We start from the raw sequence: 27,163 nt of genomic DNA on the forward strand, positions 1-27,163 counted from the left end.
GGAAAGTCTGTATATCTATATTGGATGTTCACTGGGTTAAACAGTACTCAAAAGATGCCTGCAGACATTGCAGTAAGATATATAATCTATCCATGAGATAACCTTTGGAGAAAGAACTGAAGGACATGAGTGAGTCCTAAAAAATAAACAAAATACTATTGTCATCCAGTGATAATAACAGAGGACAACATGACAAATGCTTACATTTCCGTTCAGTTCTACTTCATGCATATTTATTAACCACTGGGTCAGGCACTGTGAGACATATGTGGAATGTGCCTGATTAAAAAAAAAAAAAGAATCCCTGAATTCATATATTCAAATGTACTGTTCTTTGATAGGTGAAATTATTGTTTCTGGGGATGTTTTTACCATTCCAAAATTTTCTTTTTCACTAATCCTATAGGATCAAAGCTCCACCCGTTATGGTCTTATTTAATCTTCCTTCTTCTTTTTTTTTTTGCTATTTCTTTGGGCCGCTCCCGCGGCATATGGAGGTTCCCAGGCTAGGGGTCCAATCGGAGCTGTGGCCATGCCAGAGCCACAGCAACGGGGGATCCGAGCCGCGTCTGCGACCTACACCACAGCTCATGGCAACGCCGGATCGTTAACTCACTGAGCAAGGGCAGGGACCGAACCCGCAACCTCATGGTTCCTAGTCAGATTCGTTAACCACTGTGCCATGACAGGAACTCCTAATCTTCCTTACTTCTTTAAACACGGCCACACTGGGGTTTAGGGCTTCAACATGTGGATTTTAAGCAGACACAGTTCAGTCCATAGCACGCTTGGAACACTTATTACAAATTCAGATCTTGCCGTCAAGGAGTTTGTCATTAGTTTTACTAGTTTTCTATGGCTGCTGTAACAAATTACTACAAACTTCATGGATCAAAACAACACAAATTTATTATCTTATAGTTCTGTAGGTTACAATGATTTGGGAACCAAGCTGAGATAGGGGATGAGGAAGAGAAAAAGGGAGTTAGAATGATTTCCAGATTCTGGACTGGGACTGGGTGGTAGTCTTACTGAGACAAGGGCCACACTGGAGGATGTATTTATTGGGATTCTTCTTTCTTTGATTACAGGTCAAACAATAAACAAATGAAATCAGGTTAGGCAAAGAGGGGGGTTTATTTTAAGTTTATGAGGGGAGGCTGATTCATGGAACTCATGGCAGGATTGTAGCTGAGCCTCAGAGATGAAGTAGAATGAGGACACAAGTATATTAGGACTTCTCTTTGTTCCTCTCTCTGTCTTATTTTTCTCTTTCTCTAAAGACCAGGATCTTTGCGTCTCCTTTCTGTTGATGAAAACATTACTAACCATAGTTTCAGATTTTACACTTTATCTGTAGTTCTGTCCTTCAAAGACTGATTGCCCCCCAACCCCATGAATTCCATAGTCCTTGGAAATAGGGCTCTGACTGATACAGCTTGGCTCAGTGCTCCCTTGGTGCATCAGGTTGTGGCCATAGCACAGTTGCCCTAGTGCTGTTTTATTGTCATGACAGCTCTGGCTTCAACCAAATGGTAGCTGGAGGAGTGATTCTTGGAAAAAGCATGCAGGGAGATATTCCAATAGGTGTCCACTTACCTTGGAGAAGATTATGTGTTCTGTTTTGTCTTTCTCTTCTAGCACTTTTTTTTTTTAAAGTTGAGGTATAATTTACAGTGAAATGTACAGATCTTATACGTTTAGTTTGCTGTGTTTTGGTAAATCTATACTAACACCCCGATCAAGATAGAGAACATTTCCATCACCTCTGAAAAGGTCTCTCATGCCTCTTGCAGTCGATCCCTATCCCTCAAGGGCAACCACTGCCCTGACTTCTATCACCATAGAATAGTTTTGCCTGTTTGAGAACTTCATATAAATGGAATCATATAATATGTACTTTGTCTGGCTTCTTTCATTCAACATAATGCATCTGAGATTCAGCTAAGTTGTTGCTGTATTGAAGTCTGATCCCCTTTGTTGCTGAGGATCTATTACTTGTATGCAGATAATCATACTTGTTGGTTCATTCACCTTTTGATGGACATTTGGGTTCTTAGTTTACTGGTTATTATGGACATTTTTATAAGTTTTTGTGGTCAGAGGGAAATTTATAGCATTAAATGCTTAGGCTAAAAAAGATGAGTTCAGCTTTGCATAAATTAAGTCAGAAGTACTTGTGGGACATTCAGGCAGTGAGGTCTAGCACAAACTGGATTTCAGTCCAGGCCCAGAAGAGAGGTGGGCAAGGAATTTAGATTCTGTAGTCTCTAGCCATATGTGTAGTTAAAGTAACCGGGAAGTCCTCATGTAGGTAGAAAGGCCCGTGAATTACATACTAAGGAGTATTTGAAGAGGATCCCTCTAAGGAGGCCCGTGGAAGCATGACTTAGTCTTTGTCTCTCCATCACCAGTCACAGGACCAGATATACAGTCATTTCTTGGTTTGCTAAATCTAAGAGAATAAGTGCGGAGTACATGGTTATGGAGCCTGTAGAAGGAGATTCAGTAAGAGGAGAAATGGCACGAGAATTTTCAAAGGACAGAATGAGTTTGGTAGACTGAAGAGGAGGTGTGGTGCGGAGCAAGAGGCGGCGCTAGGAGGACCAAACCTGTAAAGTTAAAAGATTAGGTAAGGTCAGACTACGCAGGTCCTGAAATGGAAGAATTTAGACCCCATCCAGCCCGCAACCCCGAGCGTGGGCGTGAGAACAGGCGTGTTTCCTTTTGGGAGGTGCACTCCGGAGGGCGTGCACTGCTGGTGGCAGCTGAGGTGCTTTTACTGCCGCTGCCACTGCGACAGTGCTGAGTTGTTATTGGTGGCCGTGCTTTCCAGTGGACTTTGGCTTCGTAGCTGTTGAAAGGGAACAGCGCCGCCGACTATTGCTGATTTCATGTTGTTTCCTGACCAAGTGTTGTTAACTCAGCCTATGAGTCTTGGTACAAAAGACAGAGGCGGTGGCATCTGGCCGCAGCTGGGAGGCAGTGCCTGCCCGCCGGGTTGGGACGTAGGGCTCGGAAGCTCAAGTCCGAGCAGCCGCCGAAGGCAGCGTGGCGGGGCGGTGGCGGAGCTGGAGCCAGGCCACGCCTCCACTCGCCCGCGCAGGCGCGTTTCGGGACCGTTGCTGTCAGGAGCGCACTAGAGGCCAGACCGCGGCGGGATCCGACGTCTGAGCTGGAACCGGCGGACTGAACGGAGCACGGCAGCTGCAGCTAGGGCGGCGCGGCCGGGGCTCCCCGCCAGGTCGCAGAGGCGAGCAGGGAGTAGCGGGCAGCCGTCGGCGCAGGCACAATGGGGAACCGAGAGATGGAGGAGCTGATTCCTCTGGTGAACCGTCTGCAGGATGCCTTCTCCGCGCTGGGACAGAGCTGCCTGCTGGAGCTGCCGCAGATCGCTGTGGTGGGCGGCCAGAGCGCCGGCAAGAGCTCAGTGCTCGAGAACTTCGTGGGCAGGTGAGGGCGTGGGGGGTGGGGGCGACCCCGCTCCGGGCCGTTGGAGCGTGGACAGGCGGCGGGAGCTGGAGGTTAAACTGCGGGCTGCGGCGTAAAGGAGGGCTGAGCAGCGGTGTCCGTGAGGCGGGCGGGGTCGTCCCAGCTCCGGGCATCCTCCGTCCCTCCCCGCCTGGTGGCCCTCCTGTCTGCCTTTCATCCTGCGATACAAAGCCATTTCCTCCCGGTCCTCCGGTTGGAGAGTCGGGGGAGGGGGTCCGCCCTGAGATCGACTTCCCCCGCCCCGTGCGCGTTGCGCGCCAGCCTCGGGCAGTGGGGCAGCCCTGATGCGGAGCGCACCCGGGGCGCTTCCCAGTCCTCCTCTCCTGTTTTCCCGGCTCAGCATCATCCTCCTTTTCCTGTCAGCCTCCCCGACCCCCTCTCCTAGAGGCTGGGGGTTTATTCCCCCGCCCCCCTCCCCCTTGGAGATGCTTTCCTTCTCACCCTGCTTCTCGGCTCCTCTCAGCTGTCTACTGTTCGAGACAGTCGTCGCCTGCCTCTAGCAGGGGAGGCGGGGTGGGAGGAGAAAGGAACCGTTTGTTGTGGTGAAGCTTTAACGGGCCGACGCTTCCCCACCATTCTCCTCTTTAGGAGTGGGAGAATAAAAGGTTGTGTGTTTGCGTGTGCACCTAGCCACAGCTCCAGGCATATGTCAGAGAAAGCGAGGCACAGATTCGGCGGGGGGTGGGGGGTGTAGACGTGGACATGTGTTGTCCAGGTGCCATGTCATTCCTGCATCATCTCCGAATGGACCAGCCAGCATCCTTCTCGCACTCTCTTCGCCCCCTCCCCCAGCATCATCTTCGGTTACCTAAGCTAGCTTTTATTTGTCCTGTGAGTCTTCAAGTTAACATGCTGTATCTAAATTGCAGTTACGTGTTTTGAGTGACTCTTAATTCAGAAAAATCTAAATAATTAATTTTTTAAATTGGGAATCAGCGTTTCTTCCACTGAACAATTCATGAGGGATTTTTACCTTAATGGCCTTGCCTGAGGAGTGCACACGTTTGTTAAGAAAAGCCCATCGGAAAGAATTAAGAAAGCTGAAATCTGTTTCCTAGTAGTTAGCAGGTAGAAATGTACAGCAGCTGAGAGAGTGGGCTGGAGAGGGTACAATACAGAGATTGTACTTCACTCTTTTTATTTGGCTGGTTAGTGATTTAGGATTCAGAAGGTCGCTGGGTTTTTGTTGTTGTTGTTGTTAAGGTTTGGTGATGTGCAAGATTTAGATAATTCATATCTCCTTTTGGAATGCTAGTATCCATAAAGTGTATATTCTTTTCTCTCAGATTATGCTCTCTCAGATGATACTCTTAGGGTTTTTTTTTTTTTTTCTGTTTTAACTGGAAATCTAAGAAACCTAATTAAGAGTGAAATTGCTGACAGTTGGCTAATGTCTTTAAGTCACAATCACTTTGCTTGGTTTTTATCATTAATTTGAATGATGAAAAAGGGATCATAAAGCATTTTGCCTTCGTCATCATAGACTTATGGTGAAGTGATAGAGGAATATGTGATTTCAAACATGTTCACACAGCAGTTACATACTCAAGGATTTTACTTTTTTAATGTATTGCCAATGAAATTCATTAAATTTAAAGTGGTATCCATAGGGATAGTGAGGTTTGATGACATTGTATTTTTGGGTTTTTAAATTCCAGAGAATTTAACAGGGTGCTTTAATAGCTATTTGAATACTTTTGTCTTTTAAACTAATACTTAAAGATTAAAGTTGTAAGTAATTCAAATGCATTGGCCATATTTTATACATCTTTTGTTGGATGAGTCTGTATATTAAATGCATTGTGGCAAGAGCATTTGAACCTAATGTCAGTTTTATGCACGTATCTTAATTCTGTTTTCCAGATTTTGAAACCCTAACACATCCCTTAATGTGATAATAAAATTGTAAACATTTTTCTTCATTAGCTGTACTCCTCAAATGAGAATTTAAAAAAAAAATCTGGAGGAGTAAAATATTTTAGCTTCAGCATATTTTTAGGATAGAATGAAAAATAGGAGCATCATAAATATATAAATCAGAGCATTTACCAGAATACATTAGTCATTTCTTATATTTTTTAAAGCTTTACCAATAATTACTGGTAGAATGTCAAATCAAAGAAAAGGATGGACATAAAGGGGAAAAAACTCATTTAAGAAATATAGCAAGGCTTTATTACCATAGAGATGACGCCTACCTAGCAGAGCTTGTATATTAGGAGAAAAATTTAATTAAAAAGGTCATTTGACTTTAATAAAGACTTCAATCATTGAATTATTGAGGAATCTAGTTTCTAATTATAAACCAACCTTAGGGAAAGAGGAATTCTCTACTTTGTTAGGAGATTCATTCTAGATGGAAAAAACTACTAGTATTATACTATAACCTTTTATCTTTTTGTTAGCCAGAAATTTTTCGATTAAGATAAGATCCTTTAAGAATGAAACTTTCCTCTTTTACATATAGCTGTTTCATTTGAAGACTGACCTCTGTGCAGTTAGCTAATGCAGTTATAAAACAAGGGGTCATTACTCGTGTAAATTAATAATGTTTGCTAATCATTTAAGCTTGTTCTCTTCAACATAATGATACATTTTCTCAACATTTAACAATCCATGTTTAGTGGACTAATCATCTCTTCTCCTCTCTGTTTGCTTATATTGATTTTTTTGATACCACCGAATGAATTTGCATGTGAATACGTTACCTCATTTAACTGTAGCTCTAAAATTAAATTTTGGGGTGATGTGTTTGAGATTGTATGAATAAAACGAGTTGTGAATGTACTACTTGTTTGTGATTTTATTGCTGAAGTGATGAATTTACATATTAATGTGATTTAGGATGAGTAATCAGATTGTTCTTTTGGATGTTCAGGTCAGATATACTCAGTGAGAGGCAGCTTAAGGTCTAATGAGTAGAAGCTGAGACTCATGGTCTGAATATAGGGGTTCACTAGATGGCTTGGGGTCTGCCCATTGATCTAGTGTGTACAGAAGAATTTATTCAACTACTTTTACATCCCTTTTTTTTTTAAACAGTGCAGTGAGATGATGGTGATGATAACAGCATTTATGGAGGGCTTCTTATGTATCAGGTGCTATTCTAGGTGCTGTAACATAGATAATCTCATTGAATCCTCATAAAACCCTAAAGAGGAAGGTACTCCTAAGAGTTGCATTTTATAGAAGAGGAAAGTCAGATTTAGAGAGTTTGAGTAATTGCTGAAGGCATATTTAGAGAATATGAATAACTTGCTGAAGGTGAATTTAATTTAACGTGAAAACAGTGGCACTACGATTCAATCTGAGGTATTTGGGCTCTATTCTTGTGCTGTAAAACCTCTGTACTATATTGAACCCCCTCCATATTGAGATTTGCCAATTCCTCTGATAAATACTTTGAACTTCTTTCTTTGATCACACTGAAAATCATCACCTAAATAAATAAGAAACTGCTATTATAAATTTTTTCGTGTTTATTTATGTATGTCTGCTTCATTTCACAGAGGGTTTGAGGTAACCTTTTAGGCAGAAGCAACACTAGTAAAAAGATAAGTATATTTCTTTACCACATTAGACATTCTTGAAGGGACCTCTAGGATGTAATTGGGTTTTTTATTTAAGGATGTGTTTAGAGGGAATATAACTTGTTTATAGAGGTGTTAAGTGAGACCGTACTAGTTGCTAATGTGCAAACATTTTTTTAATGATATACTTGTTAGAAACATTAGTTCTTCAGTGCTAATTTTATAGGCAGAGGATTCACATTATTTTATTCTAGCCTGAATGATAAATAGACTTTCAGTTTTGTACAGATAGGATAGGTTTTTTTTGATTAATGGGGGCCAAATAAAAAGTTAAATTGGCTGTGTTGAGAGAGTTCGTTTCCATGAGGAAATGTCAAATAATGTATATTTGATTATGAGGTTTCTAAAGATAATTTGCAGGAGAACCTTAAAAGAGAGCCATTTGATGCTGTTGTTGAACGGATATGACCAGATAATTTTTTTTTTTTCCATTTTACAATTGCACCTGTGGCGTGCTCAAGTTCCTGGGCTAGGGGTGGAATCAGAACTGCAGCTACAGGCTTGTGCCACAGCAACACAAGATCTGAGCCACATGTGTGACCTGTGTAGCAGCTTATGGCAATGTTGGATCCTTAATGCACTGAGTGAGGCCAGGGATCGAATCCATATCCACGTGGACATTGTTAGGTTCTTAACCCACTGAGCCACAATAGAAACTCCAGATAATTTATTTTTTGGTCTTTTAGGACTGCACCCAAAGCATATGGAAGTTCCCAGGCTAGGTGTCGAATCAGAGCTGTAGCTGCTGGCCTGCACCACAGCCACAGCAATGTGGGATCTGAGCTGCATCTGTGACCTACGCTATAACTGACGGCAATGTCAGATCCTTAACCCACTGAACAAGGCTGGGGATTGAACCCGTGTCCTCATGGGTACTAGACGGGTTTGTTAGTGTTGAACCATGACAGGAACTCCCAGATAGTTTTAAAAAAATCCAAAGACATTTATATGACTTGGACAGATACGACTTTATTCTTAAATCTTTTGACTGCTTTCAAGAGAGTATTTAAAAATTGAGGAGGTAAGAGTTCTCTAATTGCAAATAGGACTAAGTAGAACTAAGCACGGAAGCATTCATATTAATTAGTAAACTTCTTAATTCATAATTAGGTTGGTATTGAGGGGAAAAGATTATTTAAAATAGCAAAGCATCTGAATTTGTGTGTGTATGTGTGTGTGTATATATATATTTTTTATTGGTTGTGCCTGCAGCATGTGGAAATTCCCAAGCCAGGGGTCAAACCTGTGCTATAGTTGTGGCAATACTAGATCCTCAACCCGCTGTGCCACACAGGAACTTCCTAGTGAATATTTTTCAACAAATGGCTTCCAAATATTAAAGTTATTAGATAAATTGGTCCTAACAATAAAATATGATAATTGTTGAAAATCATACTTCATAGTCCCCAAGGATCTATTTAAATTATCAGAAATATAAACTTTGTTTCATCCAATAATGAATTGCTAAAACCTGAAGTTATGAAGATATTTTTGCCTAATTCACATTATGTAGGTTATCACAATTTTACAGTTGGAAGGATTTATAACAATCAATTTAATTATTAATATCTGACAAGCAAACAATTAGTAGAGGACTGGGTAGGATATCTGTTTTGAAATTTATATGATGAACAAATATCAAAAAATGCACTGGAGTTCCCATCGTGGCTCAGCAGTTAACAGATCTGTCTAATATCCATGAGGATGTGGTTTTGATCCCCTTGGCCTCGGATCCAGTGTTGCGCTGAGCTGTGACGTAGGTCGAAGACACAGCTTGGATCTGGCATTGCTATGGCTGTGGTGTAGGCCAGTGGCTGCAGCTCCAATTCACCCCCTAGCCTGGGAACGTCCATATGCCATGGGTGCAACGCTAAAAAGACAAAAGACAAAAAAAAAAAGCATTGGACTAACTTAAGAGTGAAGTTAGGCAAGCATAATTCAGAACTTTGAAGGAATGGAAACTTAACAGTGGGTTATCAACGGGGACCTGCTGTATAGCGCAGAGAACTCTACCCAGTATTCTGTGATAATTTATGAGGGAAAAGAATCTGAGAAAGAGTGGATATGTGTATATGTATGACTGGGTCACTTTGTTGTACAGCAGAAATTATCACAACCTTGTAAATTAACAATATTTCAATAAAACTTAAAAATAATGAGCCATGATAGAGTGTAGGCTATTGAGTTCTCTATCAACGAGACCTACATTTAACATATTAGGTATTTGTCTTAGGTAGTAAGTACTTTGTGCTGGGGCTAATAAGTAGAATTAAATTATGATGTTTTACTTATTATGATTAATTTTAAGAGAGGAATGCAAGCATCTATAGATGAGTTTTTCCTTTTCACCATAGCCAACTCAAGAGAACTCTGAGCCTAATGTACTGTATAAAACGATCTAATTTATTTTCTGTATGGCCACAGTTTTGCCTATATCTGATTCTGCTTTGCATTTTCTCACACTCATAATTAATTTTAAAATTCTGATGGATTATGTTAAACTAAACACATTTTTATAAAATGGAAGGAAGAAGGAGGACAGTGTTTGTTTAGCCTTACTTGATAGTAGGCATGGAGGCTGTTACACACTTTCCATGCCTTCTGAACCTTTGTTGTTTTCACATCCCGGTGTCAATAAGGGAGGAAACTCAGGGTTAGAGAGACAAATAATTTGTGCAGGGTCACATGGCTAGTAAGTGGCCAATCTGGGATTTAGTCTTGGATATGACTCTTGCTGATACTCTTGAGAAATATGGGCAAGTAAAGTCAATGAGTATGTATTATTGAGTTCTAAGTATACTGGATAAGAATATAGAAGGAAGTATGAATGTTTAGGAAGTGATGTCTATGTAAAAAGAGGCATGGCAGCAGAAGGAATAAAACCACAACTTTCAAAGATCTTGTAAAATGAAGGCAGTTGGGTATAATGCAGACTTAATGGAACAAAATATATTTCGTCAGTTTATTTTTCCAAAAAAGAAAACAATTATTAAAAACAACAGTTCTGAAATTGAATTGTGATATGATGGAAAGTAGACAATATTTGAGATACCAGTGTCATTTGGCAGCCAGTATCGTTTTAGCTCAAGGCTGCGTGTACTGAAGTATCGATGTCAAAGCAGGAAGGTGGTGATCTGTGTCTCGGTGTTTGACTTGATAACAAGGCATTGAATTTAGACTGTCACTTTATCACAAAGAGACACTGTATAATGGAGAGGGCCTGAGAGAAGAGGAGCAGGGGAAAAAAAAAAAAAGGTTGGAGAGATTACAAATATAACTGGATGCATTGAGGGCAGGATAGATCAGACCAACTAAGGACCTTTAAGGCACTAATACTTAAGGGAGGTGAATTGCATGTTCTTTTTTAAGAATAAAGTGTTCAGTTAAAGTGGAGTAAATGGAAAACAAAACGTCAAGGAAAACGTTCTAAAGGCAAACCTGAGGATAGAATATATTTAGAAAGAGAAAAGAGTAAAGGCAGAGGGAAGGTTGACACTCGATTTGCATTATTGAGTTAAACTCTGTTCCACAAAACGAAGAGTTTATTAATACCAGATTGGTGGTTTTTTTTTTTTTTCTTTGTCCTGGTTGGCTTAGCTTTTAAAAAATTTTTTATATATATTTTTAAAATCAGTAGGGAATACTGGCCGTTCACTAGGTTCTGTAACAAACTTGCTTAATTTTTGCTAACTTCTTGGAGCTACAGTAAGATACAGAGAAATGAGATTTGCCCAAGGTCAGAAATAGAATAACAGTTGAGTCCTGGAACTTGGTGTTCAGAACTGGGAGCCCTGTGGCATTTCATCCTCTTTTCTTCCTCCTGTTATTGTTTTAAAGTGACTGCCTTTCAGCCTCACCACCTCTCTTCCCATTCCCTTCCATTAGACCAGTCTGTCCTCTCCTTGATACTCCTCTCCATTACTTTATTATTTTTCTTGATGGTAGGCCAGCAGTAATAGTTTTTTTTTTTTTTCTCCTCCATACACAATAGGGTATGGAGACAGGGAGCAGGATTTTTCTTAGGCTTAGACCAGGAAATTTGGCTGAGATAATATACTCTAGAGTAAATTGTGACTGTTAGGAAACAAATGGGCTCAGAAGACTACATGAAATATTGTGGATGTTCTTGCATATTATTATTATTTTCCCACCAGGTAGGCTTATCTAGAAAGTTGTGCCTGGAATGGTCACTGATTGGCTTTGCTTAAACCAGGAAAAGCTTCTTAAAAGTTGTGTATAAGTAAATTATAGAAATGGAAAAGTTAGTGTTCAAAGAAATAGGTGAGATTTTTGGTAAATTAAAATACATATTTGAGTACTAAATCCTCACCTTTCAGTTTGCCTGTTTCATATCCTTACTTTTTTGTGTTTGTATTCTTTGAGCCCCATTGATGTCATAGAAATTATTTTAGCAATTTTAAAAAGCATTAATGTGTTAAATTCTTAGTGTTAATAAAAAGACAAAATAATTGTTGAGGAAAAGGATGATTTATTTAATCCATGATTATATAAATGTTGCAGGATTGCTTTAGATCTTGTTTTTCCTTTAACACGCCTGCTGAAGATGCTCTATATTCAGGAGTTAAAAGTGTGTGTCTGAGTGCTTGTGTCTGTCTCATTTTCTTTTCCCTTAGTTTCAAGGTCATGATATCCCCAGGAATAATACATACATACCTATTAGGAATGCACAGGGCTTCTGAGGGACTTTGTTGTCTGTCATTTCAATGGCTCGAAATTGAAAAGACTAATCCATTTAAATAAGTGATTTGGGTGTCTAATCTTATTTATGATATTTGTTTTCTTAGATCCTCAAAAAACAGATATTTGAAAAGGAGTCATATTCTGGTAATCAAGTCCAGGCTTTGCTGACTGGTGTTTCAGTCCCACTTCTGACTCCAAACTGGTTACAAACATGGGTTCTCAGCAAGACATTGAACTTCACTGGGACTTAATTTCCTAATTTGCAATATAGAGACAATAATATAGACTTCATTGTTTTATGTGTGAGTTCCAAGAAAGATGATGTAAAGTATATGGCCCAAAATAAGCATGTAGTAAATGATTGCTATAATGTTGTGATTTATGAGAAAAAATATATATTTTGTTGTTCACATGGCTAAATTATAATTCTCAGATATATTTGGTCTTCGTTCAAGGCTTCTGGCTCATAGCTCCCCAAAACTGTAGAATTTTCTAAGTGTGGAGAGTGATAAAGGCGTATTTTTTAGGTTAGTGAGGTGACTTTGGGGAAGCACCCAAGGATGGGAGCTGGTTGCCAGTGGAGCCAGTTTTGTGAGTAGAGGGTTGGAACTTTCAGTTTCATCCTCTCAACCTTTAGTGTGGGGAGAGGGGCTTGAGGCTGAATCACTTGCCAATGGCTAGTGATTTAATTGATCATGACTGTATAAAAAGTTCAAAAATACAGGTCCAGAGAGCTTCCAGGTTGGTGAACATGTAGTACACCTGGAGAGGGTGTGGAAACCTCTTGGCCTTTCCCTGTACCTTGTCCCATGCATCTCTTCCATATGGCTACTCTGGAGTTATATATATATCTTTTTATTTTTATTTTTTATTATTATTATTTTTTTTTGTCTTTTGTCTTTTTTGTTTTTGTTGTTGCTATTTCTTGGGCCGCTCCTGCGGCATATGGAGGTTCCCAGGCTAGGGGTTGAATCGGAGCTGTAGCCACCAGCCTACACCAGAGCCACAGCAACGCAGGATCCGAGCCGCGTCTGCAACCTACACCACAGCTCACGGCAACGCCGGATCCTTAACCCACTGAGCAAGGGCAGGGACCGAACCCGCAACCTCATGGTTCCTAGTCGGATTCGTTAACCACTGCGCCACGACGGGAACTCCTATATCTTTTTAAAATACACCACTAATAAGTAAAATATTTCTTTGAGTTTTCTGAGCTGCTCTAGCAAATTGATTGAACCAAGAAGGAGGTGGTGGGAAACTCCAGCCTGTAGCCTGTTGGTCAGAAACATAGGTAACGACCTAGCCTTGGGATTGGTGCCTGATGTTGCTGGAGAGGGCGGTTTTGTGGAACTGAGCTGTCAGCCTCTGGAATCTGATTTTTTCTCCAGGTAGATAGTGTCAGAATTGAGTTGAATTGTAGGACACCCAGTTCATGTCCAGAGCCCTGCTTGTTGTTTGGTGTGGGAAACTACCTCCCCATGTGGGAATTGGTGCCGGAACTCCTTTAATGGTTATTAGTTTTAGTCTTTTATCTAGAATGGACATTTCCAATTTTTTTTAAAACAAAAGTGAATTTAGGGAAGAGGATAGATAGTAATGTGTAATGTGCCCAGTCTGTAATAATGTTTTCAATAAAATGTTGCTATTAGTTTAAGAGGGTTTTTTTTTTGTTTGTTTGTTTTTTTGTTTTTGCTTTTTTTTTAACAGACTGGATATTTTCTATTTTGAAAGCACAAGTAAATTCAGGAGAGACAATAGATAGTAATGTGTATTTGCAAATTCTCTTGTGCATGTTGGAAAATTACATCTAACATCAAAATACTAACTCTTAGATCAGTCTAACAATGTATATTTGGGTCTTTTTTAAAGAAAGCATCACCCACATTTAGCAATACCTAGTGTGTTTGTTTTTTTTTAAACAGATATACACAACATAAATCCAGTTTGTTAACTCTTCCCTCCCAAGAGTTCCAAAGTACTTTTTCATTTACTCTTTTTTAATCCTTACAGTATCCCTGAGAGCATATTGGGGCATGTTTTGTTTTGTTTTTTTTCGGCTGTGCCCTTGGCATGTGGAAGTTCCCAGGTGGAAACTGAACCTACGCCACAGCAGCAACCTGAGCCACAGTGGTGACAATGCCAGGTCCTAAACCTGCTGATCCACCAGGGAACTCCCAAAGCCATGTTTTACTAAGCTTAATTTAAAAATGTGGGAGATCGAGCCTCAGAAAAGTGAAGTGATATGCTAAGGTTTAAATGGTGATTATTGGAGTTCCTGTCGTGGCTTAGTGGTTAACAAATCCGACTAGGAACCATGAGGTTGCAGGTTTGATCCCTGCCCTTGCTCAGTGGGTTAAGGACCTGGCGTTGCCATGAGCTGTGGTGTAGGTTGCAGACGCGGCTCGGATCCTGCGTTGCTGTGGCTCTGGTGTAGACCAGAGGCTACAGCTCCGATTCAACCCCTAGCCTGGGAACCTCCATATGCCGTGGGAGTGGCCCATGAAATGGCAAAAATACCAAAAAAAAAAAAAAAATAAATAAATAAAAAAAATAAAAAAGTAAATGGTGATTATTGGAGATAATGATCATAGTAGAATTATTAGCAGAGATAATAGAATTAAAATGAATTTTTCTGAAATTATTTTGATATTCTCCTGGACAATGAATTTTAAGCAAAGTATTTGATTCTGTGATAATGGAATAAACAGTTCTTAGCCTGTCTTTATCTTTTGAAATGTTAGATGAAGTTGTAGGCAAAGATGGGGATGAAAGTGGGAAAAACAACTGAGAGAGTCTGACTGGAGAAGCAGGACTACTTAGCAGGAGTATAAACTAAGGCTGAGATACAGAAATGTTCTACAGCCAAGGGATCAGGAAGTTAAGACAGAAAAATAATAGTGTCTGCAGAGTGTTATTAGACCTTAGGTACCAAAATCCTTGTAGTAGATGTCGAAGTAATACCCCATGGCTTTCTTTTCATTTAAAGATTTATATCCTGACTTGACTGACGTTTCCACAACTTGTTGACCTGCAGTTTTAGCTCTGAGCTAGTTAACTGGTTCCATTTAGCATTACATTATTTTTTGTGTTACTAGGTGTGCCTCAGAAGCTTTGTGTAAGAATAGCTTTGGATTATCCAGAGGAGGCTTAGAACTTTGTATATATGTGTGTTTGTTTCTGTTTTCTAGTTAATAAAACCGAGGTCCATTCTTTTCATTTATTTAACGGAGAAGAAAAGACCCAGAATTTATTTTCATGGATCCTAGCATTCATGATTTGTGTCCTACTTCTTGGACAGCAACCATTATGTGGTGAGACTTTTACACAGTCATCTAGAAATACCAACATAATTAACTGAGTACTGACTTCAGTCCTTGTAGATTCAATTTAAGAAACTTCATCTAGTCTCTTTACTTTATCCTAGAAAATACTTCATCTAGTCTCTTTACTTTATCCTAGAAAATACTTCATCTAGTCTCTTTACTTTGTCCTAGAAAATACGAAGTTGATTTTACTGATTTACTTCAAGTATTATATTCTCCCAGAGGATTTTTTTTTTCCAAGTCAGCGAAGAAGGGAAGTAGTGGAAGGATCAGGAGTCTCTTGCCTCAAGAGCAAGAGGGAGGATGGGAAGAAAGAAGCCTTGCTTAGTTGAGTGCCTATACCATACAAGGGAGATTGGAAGAAAAAACACAAATGGAATCTTACTGCTAAAGGAGTTAGGAATACTTGTGAGTTATTTAGTTTGAGGTGGATTTGATTTATACCCATGGTAGGTGTTTGTTAAAGAAATATCTGTTAAGCCAAGGCAACATGGCAGAAAATGAGAGCTGGGGTCGGAATGGTCTTTACTGTACAACTTTACTGTTGGAATGGTCAAAGAATGGTCTTTACTATGCTGGTCTTCTCAGCTCTCCCTTTCTGATTTAGAGGCCCCTCCTCAGTGGCCCTTGTTCATACTTCACTGTATGGGAATCTTATTATACAGTTGGCTGCCTTGTCTGTCTGTTCAACTGTTTGTATCTGTGTTTCATTTGTCATCAATAAATTGATTGAGAATGGGGTGGATGTTGTACTTAATCTCTGTTTTTCAAAATGTGGATGTGACCTATTAGTGGTACGTGATAACAATTTTTTTTTTTTGGCTGTGCCCATGCATGTGGAAATTCCTGGTCCAGGGACTGAACCTGTAACACAGTTGTAACCAGAGCCACAGCAGTGACAATGCCATTTCCTTAACCGACTGAGTCACTAGGGAACTCTGACATTTATTTGATTTTTGAGGGCAGGGAGTTGAATAAACTTGTTTGGTTGTAGGTAGAAGGTTAGATCAGTTGAGAAAGAATATGCTTGAAAATTCTATTAGCAGGCAAATTTATTCACTCAGTCATTTACAGTCATATTTTAAGAGTCCACCACATGCCAGAAATTGTGTGAGGCTCTATGTACATAGTACCTTCTTGAAAGAACTTGGTGACCTAGAAATGCATAAGGGTTGATATACACTGTGCTGTTGTCAGGGTAACCAGGCTAACAATTTTTATGTAAGGCATTTGTTGGAATGTAATTGACTGGATTATGATGATGTCTCCAAATATTTGAAGAGTTGTTAATTGGAGAAGGATTAGATTGACTCTGTATGTCCCCAGAAGACAGAATTAGAACACATGGATGAGAGTTATAGGCAGACAGCTTTAAACTTAACATTGGGGAGACTGCTCAACCCTGTGAAGCAGTAAATAAGTGTTCCGTCACAGAAGGATAGAGGCTGGGAATTGAAAGACTGACTGGCTTCTTGGTATGGTATAGATGGGAGGCAGGTTGAACCTTTTTGAAGGTTCTTTGAAGGTTCTTTTTAACTTAAAAGTCTGTGATTTGGCTTGCAGGGTGTCAGAGAGAAATCTGGCTTTAAAAAATGTGTGCTTTCTGTAGACTATTGCTGGGTAAATAAGAAATGCCAGACATATAAAAGGGTTAAGAACTCCCTGGGTCTAGACTTTCTGGGCCTTCAAAGAATAGTGTGAATGTAAAGAAACTAGAATCTCTCACTGAATGGTGAATTCCATGAAGCAGCTGTGGAGAGTGATGTTTTAGTGGTAAATTGTATTTATTCTTTGGAAAAAGAATGGACTAACAGCTTGATTTTAACGTCGTCTTTTCCTAACAATCCCACTTCCTCCTGTGGCATACTAGTATGGAAACATTAAAAAAAGAAAAAACCTCCATCATTTAGTGTTCTTTTTTATTTGTAAAATCTTCTGAGTCTAATACACATTGTAATTTCCTTATTCAGAACATCTTTTAGGGTCACACTTTCCTCTGTTCTCATTGTGAATATTGTGGCCTAGGTCCTCCCTTGACACGTGGATAACTGACAGCATCCTGCTCTTTCTGTTCCTTCATTTATCATTCATTCATTCCATGCTGATATTGTTGCTCTCGGTTTAATCCTCCAACACACAACTCTAATGCCTCGGTCCTTCTCAAGAACCTGCAGTTGTCACGCACCTTTCAAAATCTCTGGTTTTTGAAATCTTCTACCTGTCTAGCTTTTGTTTTCTGTTCCTCCCAAAAGTGTTTTCCTGTCACTTTTCTCATCTTTTCCAAGAAGATGTGATATCAGACAATTTGGGTGACTTTAGAGGTATCGTGCTTTGGATGGTTAAAGGAAAATATCCCATCTCCTTGGAGAGTCCAGGAAAGATTACATGAATGAGGTAGGGTCTGAAATGAGCATGAAAGAATAAGAATTTGATAAGTTGAGATGGGGGGACAGGGAGAGGTCAGATGACAGCCTTCTCTGACCTCTCTATGACTGAGGGATTGTTCACTAGGTTTAGTTCCATGTTTTTTTTTTTTTTTTTTTTTTTAGCACTTCAGAGTTTCTGACTGACTTCTTATGGTTTTTGATCCCAGATTCAGACTGCAAACTCTTTATTGGTTTGTACTATAGTACCTTGTGCAATTCTGTTTTAGGTACTAAATTTGTATTGAGTTTTCACTAATCAACTTGCTGACCCAGCTTAAGATGGGCTGGTACTGGGCATAAAGATCCTGGCTTTTAGAAAGATATTTCTATATAACCCTTACAGTATTGACTGTGTTTGATAAACTAATGCTCTTAGCTTCATTAAACTAATATTTGTAGCCCATGTGCCTTAGTTTTTGAGTTATTCATTCTCTCACTTGTACTTCTCCATGAAATTTTAATTTTTAAAAATTAGAATTGTTGATTTATAATGTTGTATTAGTTTTCAGATGTACAGGATAGTGATTCTTTTTTTTCAGATTATATTCTATTATAAACATTATATGATGTTGGATATAATTCTTTCATTTTCTTAATGATATAAATCTATGCATGATTCTCTTGTTTTAACATCTGTCCTCTTCAGCTGTTGGCTTAGCTCTTTCCCTCACTATCTTTCCAACCCTCACTATCTGAACTCTTGCTCTCTGAACCTAGAAACCAAATAGATTTGAATTAGAAGGGATAATTGTATTTGAAAGACTGGTCCACCCCAGCATTTTCCAGAGCAAATATATATGTGTACGATTTGCCTTTGTGTATATATGTGTACGATTTGCCTTGAGGAACTTGTCAAAATAAGGATTCCTGGGCTCCATTCATGGACATTAACTCGGGGGGTCTGGAGTTAAGTCAGAGGATTCCATGTTTTCAAATGCTCTTATGGTGTTCCTGATAAGCAGCCAGATTTGGGAGCTACTAATTATCATTTCCATCATTGCTGTTACTTCTGCAGCTGTGGGTAAGGAGTGAAAGGTCTTCATTTCCCATCAGTACACTGAAACTGCCTTTGCCAAGGTCACTGATCTTCAAACAGCTTAATTTACTTTCTAAGTATTTCTGAAATTGATTGTCTATGTTTAATTCCTACTACCAGTGATACTTAATTCCTGCAACCACTGGCCGAGTTTAAGTTGTCATCATTCATCTTCTGGACTATAGCAGTATACTTTATGCTTTCCCCATCTGTAACCCCAATCTAACTTCCGCATGACCATAGCATGATTGATAGGGAATTACAATTAAGTGGTGTCACTATGTTGGTGAAAACATTTAGGCTCCTAATGCTAACAGCATAAAATTTAAGATTCTTGGCATGACATAAAAGGTCTTGCATGGCCCAGTTTCTCCATTTTATCTGTTATGCTTTGATCCAACAGTGATTCACGCCCTGTATACATTCACCATGTCGTTTATACTTCTTTGCCTTTTTCTTGTGGATCCTTTTATAAGAATGGTATTATAATCCTGGAATAACAAAATAAAAACAATGAAGTTGGAAGGACCCACACTTCCCAATTCTAAAACTTGCTATAAAACTGCGGTAATCAGAACAGTGTAGTTCTGGCATAAGTATAGACATTTGAATCAACTGAATAGAATTGAGACTCCAGGAATAAACAATTACATTAATGGTCAGTTAATTTATGCCTACTTGGAGTGAATTGAGAAGGGAATGGGCAGTAAGTAGGGACAGAGTCTATAGACAGCTCTTCTGAGAAAAAGTTGGAGGAGGGTCTGGGGCTAAGGGAGGATATATTTATATATATTTTGATGGGAGATATTAGAGCATTTTTGTTTGGTAGTGGGCATGATCTAGGAGAAGACATAGATGATGCAAGGAAGAGATATAGGAGAGAGGGTCAGAAAAGTCTTGAGAAAATGCAGTGGGATGGAATCCAGAGGTTCTGTGGGGAAAGGCTTCTTTACAAGAGGAGGAGGCTTCCTTACAAGAAGCAGCAGCTATTCTTCTCTATTCTGTAGCTACAAGAGGTGCATAGAGTTGATAGGGGAGGATCAGGAAGTTCCAATTTGATAAGATGACAGCTTTAGCTAATGGTAGAGTGGGAAGGAGAGGGAGGAATAGAGAGAAGATAGGAAAATGTGGGCAAAGACTATCTGAGGAAATGGGAGTGTGAGTTCAGTGGAGAAATATATTCAGAACATATATGAAATTGCCCTTTTCATAATTCAAATACAGTTAAGTGGATTTTCTAAAATGAAAGTTTTATCAAGTTACTCTACTGTTAAAATCCCTGTTACCCAGCTTTTTAGTGTGATATACTGTTTCCCTCATGGTCTGCCATCTGCTTCTGTCTATTCTCCTCTCCTGCTGCTCCTCCCATTCACTGTGGTGTTTAGTCCTGCTGAACTATTTAAGGGTCCCTAGAAAGCATCAAGCCTTTTCATGTCTCCATGGCTTAACACATGTTCCTATCTACCTGGAAAGCTCTTTGGGTTCTCTTTTGCCTGCCTAACTCTACTTACCTTTCAAGACACACCTTTCATCTTTGTTGGAAGCCTTCACTGGGCTTACAAGTAGAAGCAATTCACTAAATGTGTGTGGAAAGAATGGAAAGGCTTAGAGCTCTGTTGAACTGATGATGAGCTCTTTGAATACAGAATTATCCAGAAAGGCAGTGTTGTGTGCACAAAAAGCCAAGGGCTTCTGAACTGAGTGGCCTTCTGAGTTTGTTTCCTCATTTTCAGAATGGGGTTAATATACATTACCTCAGTTCCTCTTCCAGAGTCTGAAAAGTGGGTTCTAAATGTCTAGGACATAGACTTCTCAATAAGTGATAGCTGTAAATCTTTGGTTAAGCACTATTTTTAAATGTAGCAAAACATGCCTAAGAGATTGTCTCCATTCAAGGATCACAAGGTCCCCTCCTTTATTTAAAGTGCTGCATTTTCTTGGCATGACACTTAAGACAGGTTGTGAAGACCTATAAGAAGGCTGTTTTTCCAAAAGGTAATATTTCTTCAGAATGACTTGTAGTTCTTCTGGTTAGGACCCGTGGGTGGGTTAATGGGGGAATGCATTTGGTGTAGAAGGAAAATTTGAATATTCACACTCTACCCTACATATTTTCCATTAAGGTCTCCAGCTGCCTGCACATTAAGGAGTTGTGCCAGTTAGGAGGACAGGACCTGGTAACTGGTTAAAAGAAGCTGACAGAGCTTATGATAAGGCTTGCCAGGGTGGAAGACAAACTCCCTGTGGTCTGTAGAACAGACAGAACTTGTGGAAGCATAGTGTGTTAAGTGGAGGCCCCTAAGCTTGGAAAAGGGGCTTTCCTTTTAGGCTGAAACTAAGAAAAGCGCAAAAAAGATCATAGTTTCCATACACAATATACTTTCACAGACATCTGTATTGGGAATGGGGCATAACATTTATTGTTGAATCGTCATTGTGTAGCTTGTTTATTAAGTAGCTTCTCTCTTTATAACTGATAGTTAAATCAAATACTTGTAAGTAGTGGTTTTTTTTTAAACACTTTGCATTATTATATTAGAGATGGTTTAATTTTCAGATTTTGTTTGCCAAAACTTTCTAATTCTTATTTGAAAAAAATTTTAACGTGTAGCTTGGAGTTTTAGAGTGAGAATCTTTGTGAGGCTAAATTTTGCTATAATGAAATAAATCATTCCTTAATTTCCTCTTTAAAACACTGATTTTAAAATTTAGCGGGTTATCTTAATTGGAGAGAACCATTCCTTTAATTCATACGAACTTAGCTATCACCCCTGCAAATAAAACCATTTTAAGCTTAGATTTTAAAGATTTTCTTTCCCACAGAGGATTTGAGATGGTTTCCTACAAATCATATTTATTTATTTATTCATTTTTTTTTCCAACAAATATTTATGGAGGTATTCTACACATAACATGAAACAATAAAGAGTAGAAGAGGCATGACCAGGAAAAAAAAAAAAAAAAAGAAAGAACTAAGATAAGACCAAGAAATGGAGAGGAGAAAATTTCCAAACATAAATATAATAGCGGAGTTGAAGACATGAAAACATGGGGAAAAGTGAAATATCACTTCATTTTATTAGAAAGGAGGAGGAAACATTCATAATCACGCAATGTCCCCTAGAGCTGAGTCAAGAGCAATTTCCTCTATTTTATAACAACTGATAGTAACTTTCTTTCTCTTTCTCTGTGATCCCGCCCATTATCAGGGTTCAGATTGCCAGGTGACTTTGGAATCTTGAGCCTGGATCCCATTCCCATATTGCAGATGCATGCTGGAATTTCAACTTAAATGCTCATACTTTTACTAAGAGATCATCATCTTCCCGGATAGCTCATTTCCTATGTGTGCTGCTGATTTCTCTTAATCAACAAACCTTAAAACATTCATATTTTCCTCATCTCTCCTGTCTCCACACCTAACTAAATGTGGGGGTTCTACTGCACCGGTGCCTTGGTATTCTGTTGGTGCCTTTTCATTTCTGTTGCTGTGGTCTCAGTTCAGAACTTAATATTTTATAGCTTGTTTATAGCCTTGGTTCTTCCACTATCATCTCCTGTCTAAATTATCTTGAATCCTCTTGCAAGAGTTTTGTTAAAGGACAACTCTAGTCATCATCAACTCCTTTTGCCAACATAATAAAATCCTCACTTCTTGGCATGACATTTAAAGCTCTCCATGGTCTGGCCACCAACTGCTTTCCAGCAGAGTCTTCTATTCCCTTCATTCATACACTGTAGATACCCTTCTCTGGAACATTCCTTGTACAAATTTCTTTCCATTGTGTCATTACCGATACTATTTCCTCAATCTAGAATGCGTCTACTCTTCCTGTTTTCCTCATTTAACTTCCATGAATGAAAACCTCCCTGAGTGTTTACCGTAGACAAAGGATGTGCTCGCTGTTGTGGATTCAGAGCTGAGAGTGATTACCCTTTCCCTCAAATACCTCATGGCTGTATCCAGAGGAATTAGTAAGTTGAAGTTAAAGTATTGTTTCCTCTATGAAGCCTTTCTATTTTCCGAGTTTAAACTGATTTTACTCTTTTTCATTTTTTTTTTTTTTTTTTTAAGCCCTATCTCCTATTTTTACAGCAGGCCCTATGGATATCCTGAATATTACAGTTTTATATGCCCCATGATGTTAGAAGCTTCTATGCACCACATTAGCTGCATACCTGACTAGTTTGTTGTGCAAATTGTTACTGGTTAACTAAGTGAAGAATACCTCTCTTCCTGCCTCTCCCATGATTACTTTATTTCACTGAAAAAAACCCAGGTTTTAATATGGATGTTTATGCTTTGAACCTAAAATATTTGGAATATAGAAGTCACTTCTGTTCTAGGCTATAATAGATCAGATCCATGGTTCATCCAGTCCATGATTCTTCTGCTAATTGATGCTAAAGTAATGTACAATGGGGAGATGCTGGGTACATGGTTTTACTTTCATACGTTAATCCTAAACTAAACACCAAAGTATTTTTCATATATATGGTAGTGTATTTTTCTGCCTTTCCTTTGCATTTATTTTTATTTAAAACTTTTTATGGCATAATATATACTTCATGTCTATAATCCACTTTGGAAATTATTAACCAGCCCCGTATTTACACGCTTGAGTGTCAAAGGGAATTCTTACTGTTCTAGTACTGGCATTTGTGGGTTCTACTTAAACGGTACCTTTGGTCATAAATCACATATTTATGTATCTATACTTACCGTATTTTATTTAGCAAAGTTGTCACACTTTTAAGACAGACCATTATTTTATATATAGCTAAGAAAGAAAGAAAATCCACTGTCATTTAAACATATGCTTTATCACTTAGAATTTTTGCTTTATACTTGCTAGAAAAGCTCTCAGACTTTAGAAAGATTTTTTTCATATGTCACCTTATGCATAAGTTGCAAGATATTAATAAATTGGATAATTACTTAACAAACTTCTTCACATTGGGTCTAACTCATTAATTACTCTTCAGTGCATGATGTTCGTGTTTTTCCACCCAACATCATTCCCCCTGCTGTGAAGAGTGTTGGTGGCAAACCTTTGAAAAGCACTTCTTGGTGGAATTAGAGTAGTGTTATTTCCTAAAAGATGGGATCTTTTAGAGCTGACTAGTTTTAGAATTCTTTGGTTCATGCCCTGGGACCCACCCTCTCTGGTGAGTGTGTCAAGTGGTGCCCTGAGCACAGCTCATGGCATGCCAGGCATTCATTTTCTCTCTGGTCAGCCCAGGCCAAGGGGCAGAAAGTGAAACGCCCTGAAGTACTTGGTACAAAGCCAAGTGATTTTTCCTGTTTTCAACCTCGACACTGTAGTCTGCGCATTGCGTGAATGAGTGGAAAATTTTGAGCAAGAAATAGCTTCTTGCCAGATCCATTTGAAATGCTCAAATCCACCTATTTAATGGCATCTTCATAGACATGCATAATTGAGTTAGAGGTGTCACACCTTAGCAATTTTTTAGTCAGAAAGAAAAGAGAATTAGCTCTCTTCTAAGTCAGCTGTGACTTGGCAATTTTAGTAAGCAAGGAGTAGCCTCTTTCTATTGAAAAACATTTTTAAAAAAATTTTTTCTCTTTCATTGATAGAGCAATTGCAGTATAAGAAGAAACAGAAGAAGCTTCTTGGTGTCCTTTATATAATTTTTCAGACTACAGTTGCAGGGCTAATTGTTCTTGCATATGCTTTTTTTAGGGCTGTGTATTTGAACATCCTATGTTTGGTCTTTGGAGAAAACCATTTTGTGAATGCTTTTAGGCACAAACTACTTACTGTTTCCCCCTCTGAATTAAGCTATGTGAAAACACCTGGCACATAGCCCAAGTGTTATTCCCTTTGTATTCTCCACCTGGTGATACCCTCCACATGCCTGAGGAACGGTCATCTCTTTGTTCACAGCCTGGCCACATAGGATCTTTGCAGAGTTCAAGTTTCCTGAGATCTCCAGTGTGTCCTTTTCACTCTTGCTCAAGTTTGCTTCTTCAGAGGCATTTTCTCATGAGGGAAGGAGGTCATTATATCTGTCACTTGTAGTTAACTGTTAAATTGTGCTGCTTTATTGTAGAATTTCTCTTCTCCAGTTTATACTAATCATGTTTTTTTTTTTTTTTTTCCTGTATGCATATCCACATAGAAACTTAAGTAAGCTCTTGACCTGAAATTTTCTGGTTGTTTATTTTCTCTTTATCCATTTACTTAATTATAAATGGATTCATGTCATGATTGATACTCATTAGTTCTCACTGAGATATGATTCTGGGTTATTATCACTAAAATATTTTACTGCTCTACCTTATTTTTATTGTTTGAGAAATTAAAACTAACGCTTATAGGGGACAAATTTTTCATGCTACCTTAGGATGGAAAATTGGTTTATTACCAGTTACTTCCGGTTTAATTTAACCTTCAACTAGTTAAAGGTGGAAAATGATAATTTTTACATGGGCTCAAGTTAAAGTTTTTAAATTGAAGTATAATTGATTTACAATATTGAGTTGGTTTCTGGTGTACAGCAAAGTGATTCAATTATATATATATATATATATGTATATTCTTTTTCTTTCTTTTTTTTTAACTGCACCCATGGCATATGGAAGTTCCCAGACCCAGGACTGAATCTGAGCCACAGCTGCAACCTACACCACAGCCACTGGGGATTGAACATGCACTGCCATAGACACAGTGCTGGATCCTTAACCCACTGGGCCACAGCGCGAACCCTGATAAATTATTTTTCATATCTGCTAATTAAAGTTAATTTTTAAATATGGGAAGTTCTGACATGTCCTGTAATTTGTTACAGTAGCTCATATCTGATATTCAGCTTTCTTCACTAGTCATTTAGATTTTAAAGCCATAATTAGGCACTATTGGTGGGAGTTACTAGAAGTACAGATTGTAGTGCCTAGGAAGACATAAATAGGCATTGAAAAGTTTACCTTGCAGTCAGGGTTCTGATGGCTTGCTTCTGGGCTTACTTAAATATTGGTACATTTGCTAGTATTTTTTCATTATTATGAAAATATTAAATTATAATGTCTGTTTGACATGAATTATCCCTTATATTCCTTGCTGGTTTAAAGTAAAATTTGGTGACATAATTTTTATGAACACTTTGTATATATTCATTAATAATACATGACTGAAGATAGACTTTAGGTAGCACCAACTGAAAGCTAATGTTTGTATTTTCATTGTCAGTTAACTGATGAACAGGGAGTTTTTAAAAACTCACTTGGAACTTGTAAACTTTTGAATTCTTTCATGCATTGTTCACTATTCTGCAGAAAGTTAACCTTAGTTGCCTGAAATAAAAAGTGAAGAGTTGATCTTCAGTAAAATGGTTTCTATTGAAATCTCACTATATACCAATCACTTTGCCAAACAGATTATGCATCAAAGATATATAGACTTATAGGCTAACAGTCAAAAGTTTGCAGTAGATATTCTTATAAGCGATGGGACAGAGAGGGCCATTTGGGGTGGAGAGAGGTCAGGGAGGACCATTGCTTAGAAATGGAGCCAAATAATACACAATCATGTATGTTCTCACCATTCTACGCCCAGTGCCTAGAGCCACAAGAACAGATAGATACATTGCTGTTAGGAGTCTGTTTATCAAATGCTGAAAAATTCTTCATAAATTTCCAACAAACAAACTACAGTCTTCTCTCAGTGTACATGGTAGTTTTATCTCCAGAAAATTCAATGTGTTGTCTAGGTTCTTGTTTATATATAAAACAGAATTAGACTCCACCTCAGATAATTTCACCTATATGCTTGGATAATTTCACCTACATGGATTTGTAGCAAAAGATGGGAAAATTATGCATGATGCAGGGTAGTTGTTTCGTGTGTAAGACTTCTAAAAATTTAGGATGTTTAACATTCCCAGTTCTGCAATCACTCTGAAACATTTCCATGAATTTCCAAATTGTACTCCCTTGACAACCAGTGCCCTAATGTTGTATCTGTGACTACGTAGCCTGTAAATCCTAATTTCCTTTTTTTGTTTAAATATTTTTGTTGTTGTTTTGCTTGTTTTTACCTACCAAAGAGAACATTTGAAATGTAATCTCCTAATAAGTCAGAAGTCATGCATTTATTAAATGTTTTCTCCGGAAAGATAGATTCTGTGGGTTTCAGAAGTATTAAATTCTTTGTTCCATTCAGTTTAGCCAACATTTGTTAAGCTACGTACCATGCAGGTCTGGGCTATGGCTTTTGCCCTCATGTAGCTGGCTGATAGCTCATCGGGAAAGTCAGTTGTATGGAGAATTTGAGAGATGATAAAGCCTGTAGAGAGGCTTGAGGGAAAGTTAGGGGAAATGACAGAGATAGTCACATATGAGTTAGGTATTGAGGAGTAAATATAATTTTAATAGGATTTTAAGAGGGTACTACTTTGTAACAGAAAGTTGAATTTGACATGACCTTTCAAATCTGTATAATTTATACAGACTTTGCAATGAGTTACCAAATAGATAAAGCTTCTTTGCTATTCCCATTTCTACTTTTTTTTTTTCTTTTTGCAGTTAACTTTTCTGTTTGTAGTTAACTTTTCTGTTAGTCTTTACTTCTTTGT

At 38.6% G+C, this 27,163-nt stretch overlaps 1 protein-coding gene across 6 annotated transcripts in view; it reads left to right on the forward strand.

Moving 5' to 3' along the window:
* Positions 1-3,120: 3,120 nt before the first annotated feature.
* DNM3 (dynamin 3) overlaps positions 3,121-27,163 on the forward strand; it is a 542,059-nt gene continuing 518,016 nt past the window's right edge. For all 6 annotated transcript variants that reach the window (XM_047751932.1, XM_047751935.1, XM_047751934.1 and 3 more), the window contains exon 1: positions 3,121-3,453. In XM_047751932.1, the coding sequence (XP_047607888.1) occupies positions 3,293-3,453 (161 nt within the window). In that variant the 5' untranslated portion in view covers positions 3,121-3,292. The remainder of the gene's footprint in view (positions 3,454-27,163) is intronic.

Source organism: Phacochoerus africanus, chromosome 11 (assembly GCF_016906955.1).
Source record: "Phacochoerus africanus isolate WHEZ1 chromosome 11, ROS_Pafr_v1, whole genome shotgun sequence".
NCBI classification, from domain to species: domain Eukaryota; kingdom Metazoa; phylum Chordata; class Mammalia; order Artiodactyla; family Suidae; genus Phacochoerus; species Phacochoerus africanus.